General features: G+C 41.9%; 1 protein-coding gene across 2 annotated transcripts in view; it reads left to right on the top strand.

Moving 5' to 3' along the window:
• cenpe (centromere protein E) overlaps positions 1–12,763 on the top strand; it is a 45,111-nt gene that overhangs the window by 28,932 nt on the left and 3,416 nt on the right. For both annotated transcript variants that reach the window (XM_079896133.1, XM_079896132.1), the window contains exons 39-52: positions 2,392–2,475; positions 2,551–2,667; positions 4,755–4,943; positions 5,805–5,888; positions 6,686–6,766; positions 7,868–7,978; positions 8,073–8,255; positions 8,658–8,873; positions 9,075–9,281; positions 9,364–9,567; positions 10,392–10,535; positions 11,542–11,654; positions 11,757–11,854; positions 12,473–12,581. In XM_079896133.1, coding sequence (XP_079752259.1) covers positions 2,392–2,475; positions 2,551–2,667; positions 4,755–4,943; positions 5,805–5,888; positions 6,686–6,766; positions 7,868–7,978; positions 8,073–8,255; positions 8,658–8,873; positions 9,075–9,281; positions 9,364–9,567; positions 10,392–10,535; positions 11,542–11,654; positions 11,757–11,854; positions 12,473–12,581 — 1,940 coding nt within the window. The remainder of the gene's footprint in view (positions 1–2,391; positions 2,476–2,550; positions 2,668–4,754; positions 4,944–5,804; positions 5,889–6,685; positions 6,767–7,867; positions 7,979–8,072; positions 8,256–8,657; positions 8,874–9,074; positions 9,282–9,363; positions 9,568–10,391; positions 10,536–11,541; positions 11,655–11,756; positions 11,855–12,472; positions 12,582–12,763) is intronic.

Below are 12,763 nucleotides of genomic sequence, written 5' to 3'. Positions count from 1 at the left end.
AAGAGCAGGGGACTGAGTACACAGCCTTGAGGGGCACCTGTGCTCAGTATGATTCTGCTCGAGGTGTTGTTGCCAACTCGTACTACTTGTGGCCTCTCACTCAGGAAGTCCAACAGCCAGTTACATAGCGAGTTGTTGAACCCCAACTGGTCTAATTTATGAATGAGTTGTTGTGGAATTATGGTATTGAACGCTGAACTAAAGTCTAAGAACAGCATTCTCACATATGAATCTTTTGAGTCCAGGTGAGTAAGGGCTGGGTGGAGAGCAGAGCAAATTGCATCCTCTGTGGAGCGTTTAGCTCTATATGCAAACTGGAAAGGGTCCAGGGTAGGTGGGAGGATGGATTTTATGTGTGACATGACTAACCGTTCAAAACACTTCATAATGATTGAAGTCAGTGCCACAGGACGATAGTCATTAAAGCAAGATGGAAGAGGTTTCTTTGGCACAGGTATGATGGTGGTGGTCTTGAAGCATGATGGAATAACAGCCTGTCTCAGAGAAGTGTTAAAGATATCCCTAAAGACATCCTTCAATTCCTCTGCACAATCCTTCAGCACACGACCCGGGATGTTATCTGGCCCCGCTGCCTTGCGAGTGTTAATAGTGGAGAGTGTTCTCTTCACGCTGGCGGCAGACAGACACAGAACCTGGTTGTCAGGAGAAGGTGGGATCTTCTGTGGCCGTGTGTTGTTTTGTGCTTCAAACCTTGCAAAGAACCTGTTAAGGTTATTTAGCAGAGAGATGTTATTATCGCAGGTCTGTGGAGTGTGGGTTTGTAGTCTGTAATGGTCTGAATGCCCCGCCACAGGCTCCGTGTATCTCTGCTATCTTTGAAATGGTGAGTTATCTTGTTTGTATATTTCTGTTTTGCTTTCCTGATGCCACGGGACAGGTCAGCTCTCGCTGTTCTCAGGCCAGTTTCATCTCCAGCCCTGAAAGCTTTGTTTCTAGCCCCCAACAGTCGATGGATATCCCCTGTCAACCATGGCTTCTTATTTGACCGAGTGATGATGGTTTTTGTGTATGTCACATCAATACACTTACTGATGTAAGAAGTGACCGTATCTGTATACTCCTCAATGTCTGTGTGATCATTATATGTAGCTGCCTGCTTAAACATTTTCCAGTCAGTTGTTTCAAAGCAGTGTTGAAGTGCAGAGGAAGCCCCCTCCGGCCATACCTGTACCTGCTTCAGAACTGGTTTGATGACTTTCACTCTTGGTCTGTATACTGGCATAAGCAAAACAGTGATGTGATCTGAGTGACCAATATGGGGGAGTGGGGAGGCCTTGTATGCTCCTTTATGAGTTGTATAGACCAGGTCCAGGATATTGTCCCCCCTTGTTGGAAAGTCAACATGCTGGTACAGTTTGGGGAAAACAGTCTTAAGATCAGCGTGATTAAAATCTCCTGCGAGAATGGTAAATCCATCAGGATGGGCTGTCTGTTGTTCACAGATGGCCTGATACAGTTCACCAAGTGCCATTTTTCTGTCGCTGTTGTTAGGGGTGGGGGGGATGTAAACAGCCACTAACAAAATCGCTGTAAATTCCCTCGGCAGATAGAAAGGACGACACTTTATGATCATAAATTCCGCCAATAGTGAACAGTGTGTACATACCACCACAGCGTCCCGACACCAGGCATCACGGATGTAAACACAGACTCCTCCACCACGAATCTTTTCTCCATTTTCGAGGGCTCTGTCTGCTCGATAGCATGTTAGCTGCTCCAGTTGCACAGCGGAATCCGGGATGTTATCATTTAGCCACGTTTCGGTGAAAAGAAGCACACAGCAGTTCCTCACATCTCGCTGCGCCGATCTCATCAGTCGAATGTGATCCATTTTATTATCCAGGGATCGCACGTTAGCCATAAGAATAGATGGTATGGCTGGGCGAGTTGGATTAGCCTTTAGCCTAGCTTGGATGCCTCCGCGCTTACCCCTCTTCTGCTTCCTTTCGCACCGCTTTCGGCGCCTCCTTTCCCGGATAGAAGTAGCAGTCGAGTCCGGTGTAATCTCAGGCCAGCGGCGTAATCCTAGGTTCTTGATTATCTCTGCTTGTTCGATATCCAAAGTGTTGTTTTCCTTAATCCTGCCAATGTCTAACAAAACTAGACGATTGTACTGAAGTACTGATGTAGACAGATGAGACGAACACGAACAACTCAAACAATTATCAAAACAAAACACCGCATGGGGACAGCGAGGGGCCGCTGCATCTGCACGCGCCGCCATCAGATGTGAATAAACTCTATCCATTTCATTCCTAACCAGCGTACAGTTGGAAAACGGGATAAATTGTTTTAAATTGTGGGAAAAGTGGAGCCAGTTCCATGCCTCACAGTTCCCATCCCTCATGTTGTGCGATTTCTTGTGTCCAGATTCAGGCTCTGACGGAGGAGCTGGAGTCTCTGAGGAGTCGGAGAGAGGTGATCCAGAAGGACCTTCAGGAGGCAGCAGCGACTGTGAGGATTCATGACATCACTGTAACGTCCTCTGAGATCCTCAACCCCACTGACTGGTTTTGTTCTCTCCTGCAGTCTAAGATGTATCAGGATTTGCTCCATGTGAGTAAGGAGGAGCTGAAGCAGCAGCAGAAAGAGAAGGTGGAGCTGATGGAGGAGAGCGCAGCGAAGGAGGCCCAGCTTCAGCGGAGGGTAAAGGCTAAATTCAGATTTCTTTCTTAAATATTAGCAGAACTCGATTTCTAAAGGCAAGGCTTAATGTTAAATGCAAAAACTGCTGTATTGTCTCCTATGTCCACAAGAGGACGCAAGCGCAATAAGCAAATATAAACCATCTTTATATGGTTTATTTTTGGGTTTTATATTGAACCATATTTATAAAATGACATTCACTTTTTAAAGTTAACTTTTGAAACAATTGTTCTTAAAGTATAATTTCTTTAATGTGCATGCAGGGAAAATGAGGTTACAATAGTGCATAAAACTGTAAGTGCATCAGTAACCTGAGAGAACACACTTCAACACACCGTAATGAACTACATGAACACACAACACCAAACTGGCATTCAGAAACACTCACTTCTACTCTCTACATCTACAGATTGATCATCACACACTAGGGCTGTACTGTCCTAGTCGATTAGTCGATTAATTGGTCGATACGTTCTGGTTCGACCAAAATTCTGATTGGTCGATTTTCTGCCGCGTTTATTTCATCAGTTTTGCCGCGCTGAGGCGCGCTCATTTCATCAGGTGGAAAGCGCTAATGGGGGTGTTTTCAGAGTACACTTGTTTCACTGTAACAGTCTGTCTTCAAAACACCCCCCTTGTTTTCACCTTTTTTGGATTAGCCCAACCCAAGAGAGAGCGTAGAAGGTTTGATGCTGAAAATTATTTATTTAATTGTGAGGGCGTTTAATAGTCAGTCCTCTTCTAACATGTCAACAACTAAGAAATCGACAGTGTGGCAGCATTTTGTTAAAATTGATAACAGGAAAAAGGTCGAATGCAAAGTTTGCAAGCAACAGTTTTCCACAGCAACATGACGACAAACATGACATATCATCTAAAAGTGGTAAGCTCACTTGTCTGCGTTAGCTTGCCCTGTCGGTTTTGAGTAGGCTATGAACATATCAGAATTAGCATATTTCAATGTTTTAGTGTGATAACCTAACTTTTTTATTTTTTATTTGGAGCCTAATGCGCAATTGCGCTGTGCTGTTGGTTGTGTTAGTTTTGAGCCTAGGATGCTTTATTTTTCAGTTATGCACTTTATTTCGTTTCTGCTCTTGATCTGGTTTGTTTAATAAATATTCTTTTTTTATTAAAGTGGACGTGCCTTTTGTGTTTATTAAGAGTAAAAGCTTTAAGTTAATAGTCTATTCGTGTCTCAGCTGCGAAGCTGAGCTCATGTTCAGCCTCGCTCGGTGCGAGGACATGCACGGTGAAATGATAGTGTCTGACAGTTATAACTTATTATTATAACATATGACAAAAATAATTGTCTAAATTATGTTGCATATTCCTCAACAGTTCTTGTGATGATATCACTAGTTGACAACATAGTACTATTTTCGGAAATCATAAGCTATGATATTGCGCAGGTGCACGTGATGCAGCGCTGTCAGAGCTGACAAATTCGAGTGTCAGACTAATTTCAGTGCAAAATAATTACGTCAAAAACGATTTAATATACTGCAAATAGCCTACTAGTTGTTTGTTTATTTATAATTCATTTAGGCGGACAACAAGGCTACCAAGTATTGCGCACAGTGCGCATCTAATTAATTTAAGGTTTTTTTTTTTTCTAACGTCATTTTTAGTCCATTTTTAGTCGAAAATTTCAGGACTTCAGTCGACCAAGATTTTCTTTGGTTGAGTACAGCCCTATCACACACACCAGACGCTCTTGATCACATACTCGCATGCTGAGAGCTCTCTGAGCGTTTCCAGCTCACACACACACACACACACACACAGTCTCGTGCACCTCTTCACACACCAAAAAATTGAATGCACGGTTTTTGCATTCGAACGTGCAGGTTTTTTCTTTTTCTTTTCTTATTTTTAAGCATATTCTAATATTGATATTACTCATCCATATCCCTTTTCGATTAAGCGTGCAGCCCTGCTTTTGATTCGTCCAACATTTGCCAAATTCCCTGATATTTGAATGATTCTGTCCTAGTGAGTGCCGTTAGACACGGATCAACAACCCTTACATGTGATGTGACGGGTGAGTGAATCAGTGCTGAATCTCTTACTCTGTTTCCTCTCAGTTGAGTGAAATGAGTGAAGATCTGTCGGCTTTGAGTGCCGTACGAGACCAGCACACCACGGAGATCCAGAACCTCCAAACAAACCTCACCTCGCTTACAGAAGAGAAGGATGAGCTCCTGGAGACCCTGAGGAGAACGAGGGAGGAGGGAGAACAACTGAGACTCGATCTGCAGAAGAGCGAACAGACCGTAAGCGTGTTAATCTGCTAATTTTAGCTCACACTGCTGTAAAAAACAGCACCTTTCTTAAAGGTGACACATGCTCCTTTTCACAAGATGTAATATAGATCTCTGGTGTCTCCAGAATGTGTGTGTGAAATATCAGCTCAGAATACCAGATCATTTATTATAGCTTGTCAAATTTGCCCCTTTTTGTGTGTGAGCAAAAACAGGCCGTTTTTGTGTGTCCCTTTAAATGCAAATGAGCTTTAGCTCCGCCTCCGTTCAGAAGAGGGCGGAGTCTTTACACGAGCTTCAGAAACTCCGGCAATAACAGAACAGGCCAATCTCACTCATCCAGAATCCCAGAATAACCAGTAGCGAGTGCAGCCTTACGGAGAGACTCAGGAAGAGCTTCTGAATGTTAGTGGAGACATTTCTGTAGTTGTTGTGGAGTTACACTGATCATCTCATCATCATGTTGAACTTCTCCACAAGTGTCCACAGTTCCTGAGGTCTTTATAAGACAGCGGTGACATGTTCTGGTCAATAGTGTTCAGTGCTCGTCTGTGCTCAACCACAGAACAGCTTCAGGCTCTGCTGGATCTTCATCACTGCGTTAGGACTGGTCTCTGTTGGCGCTCGCAAAACCAAATGTCGGCTGGTGTGTGTAAACGTGCAGATTAAGGGCCGGTAATATTATAATAAGATCCTCTTCATACGTCAGAAGGGGAGTGAAGTCTGATCGGCTCATTTTATAACATGCTTGCAGAGAAAGGCTCTCCAGAACACAGTTCTGGGTTGTTAGAAGCACCGATTATAGCACTTACACATGGAAAAAGTCAGATTTTCATGATGTGTCCCCTTTAAAGTGATCTGTTGTTTCTTTAGAGAGACCGTCTGAGCGAGGAGCTGCAGTCTCTCAGTGGTGTGACTGATCAGCTTAGAGGAGAACTGGAGGGAAAGCTGGAGAAGGTGAGGGGAAAGAGTGCGTGAACCGGAATAAATCTCACTTCTACATACTGGATCTGATGTCAGAGGTCAGGTCAATGAAAGCTGTTTAATCGCAAAATTTCATAAACTCATAAAGGTTCTTCATGGAACCATCAAAGCCAATAAAGAGCCTTTATTAATATGGAATCTTTCCATTGCAAAAAAAGGTTCTTTAGATTGTTAAAGTGTTCTTCACACTCAGAAAATAATGGTTCTGAACACTGAAGAACCTTTCAATTTCATCTCTGCAAAAACCCACTTTGGTAATATCTAATTTTAAAGGGTTTCGCCCTCATGTCGTTCCAAACCAATAAGACTTTTGTTCATCTTCATGACCGCTACAGAACTGCTGCTTTCATGCTTCAAAAAGTTCATAAAGAGATCGTAAAACTAATCATATGAATCGAGTGGTTTAGAGAGACTCGATCGATTTAATGATGAACAGATTGAATCGACGCACACAATCTGTTCATATAAAGCGGTCGAGTCGCTTCAGAATATTCAGTTAATATGGATTAGTTTTCTTCTCTCTATTAGATCGCTTTATGAACTCTTTGAAGTGGAGGTTGCGCACTGAAATCACTCAGATTTCATTCATATCTTCATTTGAGTTTTAAAGATGGATAAAAGTCTTATGGGTTTGGAACCACAAGTTTTTAATTTTTGGGTGATCTATCCCTTCAAGAGTGTGTGTGACCGTAGATCAGACTTCAGTGCCGGGAAGTGTTCACTGGTTGGTGAGCGTATGTTTGTGTTAACCCTGTTATTCTCCACCACAGCTGACACACATCGAGTCTAAAGCAGAGCAACTGGAGAAGCAGAAGATCCTGCTGGAATCTGAAGTCCATTCGCTCAGTCTGGTGAGAGTCTGAGTCGTGTTTCCAACCCTGAATAACTAGATCTCAGCATTCTGTCATTTACTCTCCCTCATTGTTCCAAACCCATAAGCCTTTGGTTAATATTTGAACCCCAAATAAGATCGATCTTATGAAACCTGAGATGTTTTTGTCCCTCTAACCGGTGAGTTTTGCTCTAGCGCGTGACGATCTCAAGTTTTCATATGTGATGCACTCTGTGTGTGTTTAAATGAATAAAAGCCTAATTTAGACTTGGATTAAACAGCTTTTTGTTGGATCATCTTCTAATATTAAAAACTTCTTAAATGCATTGTAAAATTAATCCATATTAATCATGTTCTTTTTGTTTAAATCCTTTCTCTAAAGCTTGTTTTATGAGATTGTGCTGGGTGTAACCCGGTTTTATTCAGTTAACACTTTGGAAGAAATTAAATAAAACAAAATAGAGTTTTAAAATTAAGCAAAAATGTATTGTAAAAACATGTAGTTAAGCCACAGAAGCTGGCATGGCGTAAAAAATAAAAATAAAAACTATGCCTTTATGGCCTTTTTGGATTTTTACGTTTTTGTCACCTGGACTTTCAATGGCGGGACAAAAACCTCTCGGTTTCAAAGTCTTATGGGTTTTTTAATAGGGCTGGGTATTTTAAGGTTTTTCAGGTAGGTCTAATGGTAGTTTTCAGGTACAGAAACTGATTAAAGTTGTCAAATTTTAAATAACACTGCATATAATCTTCACTGTACAAATTAAATAAAGATTAATCCTTATTAAAGTTACAAAAATGTTAATCAGTGAAGAGCAGAGTGATTTCTTTGTCTTTTGTTGTTTAATCATCATTAAAGTACAGACAACATCAGGAATACTAATACACTTTAAAACTAATGCACGGATCTAATATACTGATGCACATCTAGTGGAGAAGACTCAATATCTGATTGACATTAATATTATTACTAATGTACTTTTTTTGTGTGTGTGTGTGTGTGTGCCCAGGCCTGGTTTGTAACAACATTGGAGTAAATGACTGAGTTTTCATTTTTGGCTGAGCTATCCCTTTAAATCTTAACTTGTTGTTTTTAAAGCCGAGTGTCGTTGTGTTTCAGTCTCTCACTGAGGTGAACGCTAGCGTGTCGTCTGACCAGAGTAGCACACAGTCCAAACACCGGTCTGCACATCTGATTTCTGAGATTGATGCGTCTGAGGAGAAGCTGCAGGTAAATGCTGATGCGTCTGAAACATTTGGTTTACATGTGAACTTCAAGACTCTTTGACCAGAAATCTGACGTGAGGTTTTACTTCCATGTGAAGGCGGCCTTTGCGAAGCTCCAGCTGATCATCGATCGTCCCACTGATGCGTTACAGGACGTGAATCGCGAAGAGTGGGCCGTGATCTATCCGCTGGTTCAGTTCATTCCAGTGGCGCAGAGAAACGTCCACGCGATGCACACAACAAAAACCACTAAACTGAACAACGTGCTGATCAAGATTGCAGTGAGTCGTATATATAATGTTCCGCGTAACAATATATTGCAATACAAAAATGCAGCTATGTATCGTGGATAGTGACAATATGTGTTGTGTATAGTTTACAGAGTTTTAGTGTCAGTACTACATTAAACTACTATATATAATGTATAATAATGCAATGGGGGAATGTGTGGTCCTGATAATGCCAAATGTCTGATGTTACCAGTAAAAAGTAGCCTACATTATTTTAAATATCTAGTCAGTGACAGTACAAGCAGATTAGTCAGAAATAATTCTGTATTTTCAGCTTCAGAATCATGAATTGTATTCATATGTCTTGGAGTATCACAATAATATCGATCGTGACGTGAGGGTATCGTTACACCCCTACTGAATTGTTAACGTAAGCAAAACATGATGTTGTAGGAGGCGTACAGGAGACTAGCGCAGCGCTGCAAGACTCACTTCGAGACGGAGGTCCGGCGTGACGTGGCCTCGTTCGAGGAGTCTCGACTGCAGGACCTGCTCGTCCTCACGGCTCGGGCTCCGGCACTGGCTTCACCGTCACTTCAGGACGACTTACAACAGGTCTGGGATCAGAGACTCTCAGATCTGGTGGAGAGACGACAACAGTACCTGCAGGTGTGATCATGTTCGTTGTTTGGCAATTTCAACCATTCATGTTTACTCCATTCACAAATTGTTCTGAACGTTGAATAACTCTACGGTTGTTGTACGGTCCTAGTACTGAGCCTTGTGGCACTCCATACTAATGAATGACTTGACTGTAGTTTTCCATGTTACTCTCTGGTACTGAAGTTTCCTATTTTGTGTGTTCATCAGAAACTGGAGTGTGTTCTTAGGGTTCTGGAGGACGGTGTAGCCAAACACTCGGTGCTCGTGTCCGAGGAGCGTCAGCACAGGGCTCGCGCGCTCTCGGATCTCAAGGCTCTGCTAACGTCTCCTCAGGTCGCCGCTATTGTACAGCTCCACGAGCGACAGATCGCACGTCGTACTAAAGCCCTCGAGCATCTGAATGCACATTACATTGTGAGTAATGCATGTTTTGAAATGGGTTTTTATCTGTTTTTGTCTTGCTCCTCTTTCCTGACCAATCTGTGCTCGTCAACAGGCTCTGTTGAACGACTGCGAGTCTGAGGTCTCGCCACTAAAATCATCATCATCCGAGTCTGAGCGGCGGCTGAAGGATCTGAGGAGAGAGACTGTGACTCTGCTGAAAGCACTGAACGGCACGCTTCCCAAAACTGAGGCTGCACTCCTGCAGGACAATCTCATTCTGTCGCTGCAACTGCAGAAAACGCAGAAGCAGATGGAGGTACGGAGCGGGCAATTTATGTAATGTGCATCTTATTGTGAACAATTAGACAATCCATGCATATGTTTTTTTTAAAGGTGCTGTAATTTTTTTTTTTCACTCTACTAAAGCATAAAAATACTATATGTTTGCAGATATTCAGGAAACATGCTAAGTTCACATCCTCGTTTCTCTGAAAACACTTCTACAGCCAGTTATTTTACTTATTATTTTACACGTTCCATGTTGTCAGTCGGTTTTTGTTTTGGTCTGTGACTCCGCCCACTGCCAGTTCAGCCAATAGTATCTTGACACCCCGGGTGCCAGTTGGCGGGAAACAGTGTATTGCAGCAAACAAACTGGGTCAGAGATTGAAGATTCCACACTGCCTAAAAAGCCTCTATCCATCTACAAATTTCTATGAACGAGAGCATATTAAAACACGGATAAATCAACTTACAATTTATCAACTTAAGTCTCCTTGAATCATTGGCAATTGTGCACGTTCCTATTGTGTGTCCTCAAACTGGCAACCCGTGTGAGTGTCGAGTCTGAGGAGGCGGGGAAACAACGATCTCTGATATTTTGAATTACCGAGTAATTCTGATCTCTGATATTTTGAATTTGGATTGCAGTACCGATCTCGACCACTAGCTGTCATTCTTACACACTGCACCTTTAACCTTGTAATTTGATAAAAATGGTCAAGATTGGATCTTCTGGTGAAATTACACTCTTTATATTAACTAAGTTGTACAAAGATTAATGAATATTGTTACAAATTCATTGCTTATTGGTAGTTTAAGTAGCTGATCGTGAAGCGTTACCCATTGTTTGTCTGGCAGGAGATTCAGGAGCAGATGAAGGAACTGAAGCTCCAGGCCGATTCTTCAAACCGGACAAATCTTCAGCTCCAGGAACTCGGTGCCCAGCTCAAGCAGAAGCAAGGCCTCATTCAGAACCTGGAAGCTAAACTTAAAGAGTCAGAGGTTCGTTAATTGTTGACTTAATGATGGTCACTGGACAGTTGAGTTAATAAAGAGGAAGCAGGAATGTGAAACCCAGTTTAGATCATCAGCACATATCTAGGTTTTCCCTATTGAACTAAAAACTATACACTGAACAGAAACATGATGTGATTTTTGATTTTGTGTGAATTTTTGTGGTTTTTTTTTAAACAAACTGTTAATTGTTATATTGTGACCATAGGCTGAGCAGATATCGGTCTGGGTTAACCAATAGCTATGATTCCATCCAACTATTATCCAAATTTTGTGATGTCACATAAGCGCTGGATGGAAATGGCAAGATGCGCATAATTTCTTAAATATGCATAAGAAACTTTCGTGCTCAATTGAGGCGTATACACTTTCCATCCGCTGGATGGAAACGCAAATAAAAATCAGATAATTACGCTTAATTGAGGTGGATAATTGTTTTATCCGATAAGTCGTCATGCACATAAACTACGATGGAAACATATTTGCTGAATAAATCCCTCAAACCTCATGTGACTTTGGCTCAGCGTCAGCTGTGATTGGATAACTGGAGTAACCAGCGGACCAATGGCGTCGCAGCATCTCTAATGTTGATTTGGTGTTTCTGAATGTCGAAGTGTGTGATCAGAATGATTTGGTGTAATTCCCTCCAGAAGCGTCTCACACACACGAGTGTGTTCCCGAACACCAGCATCCGAACGCCAGAGAACATGACAGCGTTTACTGTGTTTCGTCTGACGCTCGAGACACACTCGTTCATGATGGAGGGAAAAGAGCATGATTGCAGAAACTTACGTTTTATTACTGATATTTAGTGCCAGTTTCCCAGGAAGTGACTCGAATATCACATAAAACATTTGCAAATAAAGTTAAACTCACAACTTTAGATGCAAACATAGCTAGTGTCACGGCTGCCGTACCGTCAGATGGTTTTCACCTTGGGTTTCTCTCTGCATCCACTTCATGCTGGGTATTTTTCCTTAAATTTGTCCCGCAGGTCCTGTTTAAGAAGAACATGACTCCGGCTGCCGCTGAACTCGCCGGCATGAAGGACAAACTGGTCAAAATGGAGCTGGATCACATCGCGGTCTCCACAAGCCATGAGAAAGAGTGCGTGCTGTAATACTGACTGAAGCCGGTTTATTAGCGTCGTGGAGATCCGGAGACTGGGAAGAGCGTGTGTAACGTTCTCCTGTGATTCTTTCCTTCTAGAATCGCACAGATGAGATCCATGTTGGAGCACAGAGCCGATGTCATCCGCAAGCTGAAGGAGACCCTGAGGAAGGCGCAGCAGGACGACGAGCAGTCATGTAAGAGTCCGTGCAGAACTGAACTCTAAAAAACGATTGATCACATGGTGAAACACTTTAAAAGACCCTGAATTCATTTTTATCTTATGCAAATTTATATTTTTAAATGACTCTAATAGTTTAACTTGCTTCTCGCCGTGAAAATAGCCAAAGAAGCTGGCCGTTAAACCAGCAACCAACCTTTGATTCTGTAGAGCATGTTTATCACTGAGTAAATAAAACACAAGGCTGTGAGGGACCGAACTACAGTGAGTTCGATGGATCGCACTGTTTAATAACCACGCACTGATGGTCCAGCCGACAAAACACCCTTCTGGAAAAAAATAAGTAGACAAGAACTCTATAAAACGGTTGTGAGTTTTGAAAATGACATGATCTTGGACCTTTTAGTGCACGCATCATTATAAAGAGAGTCAATCCCTCACAGCCTCGTTTCCATCCGTGTTAAATTCAATATGGCGTCTAACCTGAAAATGTTGGATGAAAAGAAACTCTTTGAATATGGATGTGATTATGAAGATGGATGTGTTTTTTAGAGAATACAAAGAGTAGGAACATGAATTAAAGGTTTAGTTCTCCCAAAAAACTTTATATAAGTGTTGTAAATGTCTTCTGCAGTCGCAGATGGTGACGAGTTTGACCTGAAATTGGGCTCAAACCCCAGAGCGGTCACATCCCTCAAAGAGAAGATCGAGGAGCTTCAGAAGAAGAACGCTCAGTTTGAGAGGTAAATAAAAGAAATCAATAGTTTTATTCATCAAGGATGAATTAAATTGATCAAAAGTGACAGTAAAGACATTTATAATGTTACAAAAGATTCTTTTTCAGATAAATGCTGCTCTTTTGAACTGTGTATTCATCAAAGAATCCAGAAAAAATGTTATGCACTGTTTTCAACACTGATAATAA

Source organism: Squalius cephalus, assembly GCF_949319135.1.
Source record: "Squalius cephalus genome assembly, chromosome: 2".
NCBI classification, from domain to species: Eukaryota; Metazoa; Chordata; class Actinopteri; order Cypriniformes; family Leuciscidae; genus Squalius; species Squalius cephalus.
This window is presented reverse-complemented; position numbering and strand designations above follow the sequence as displayed.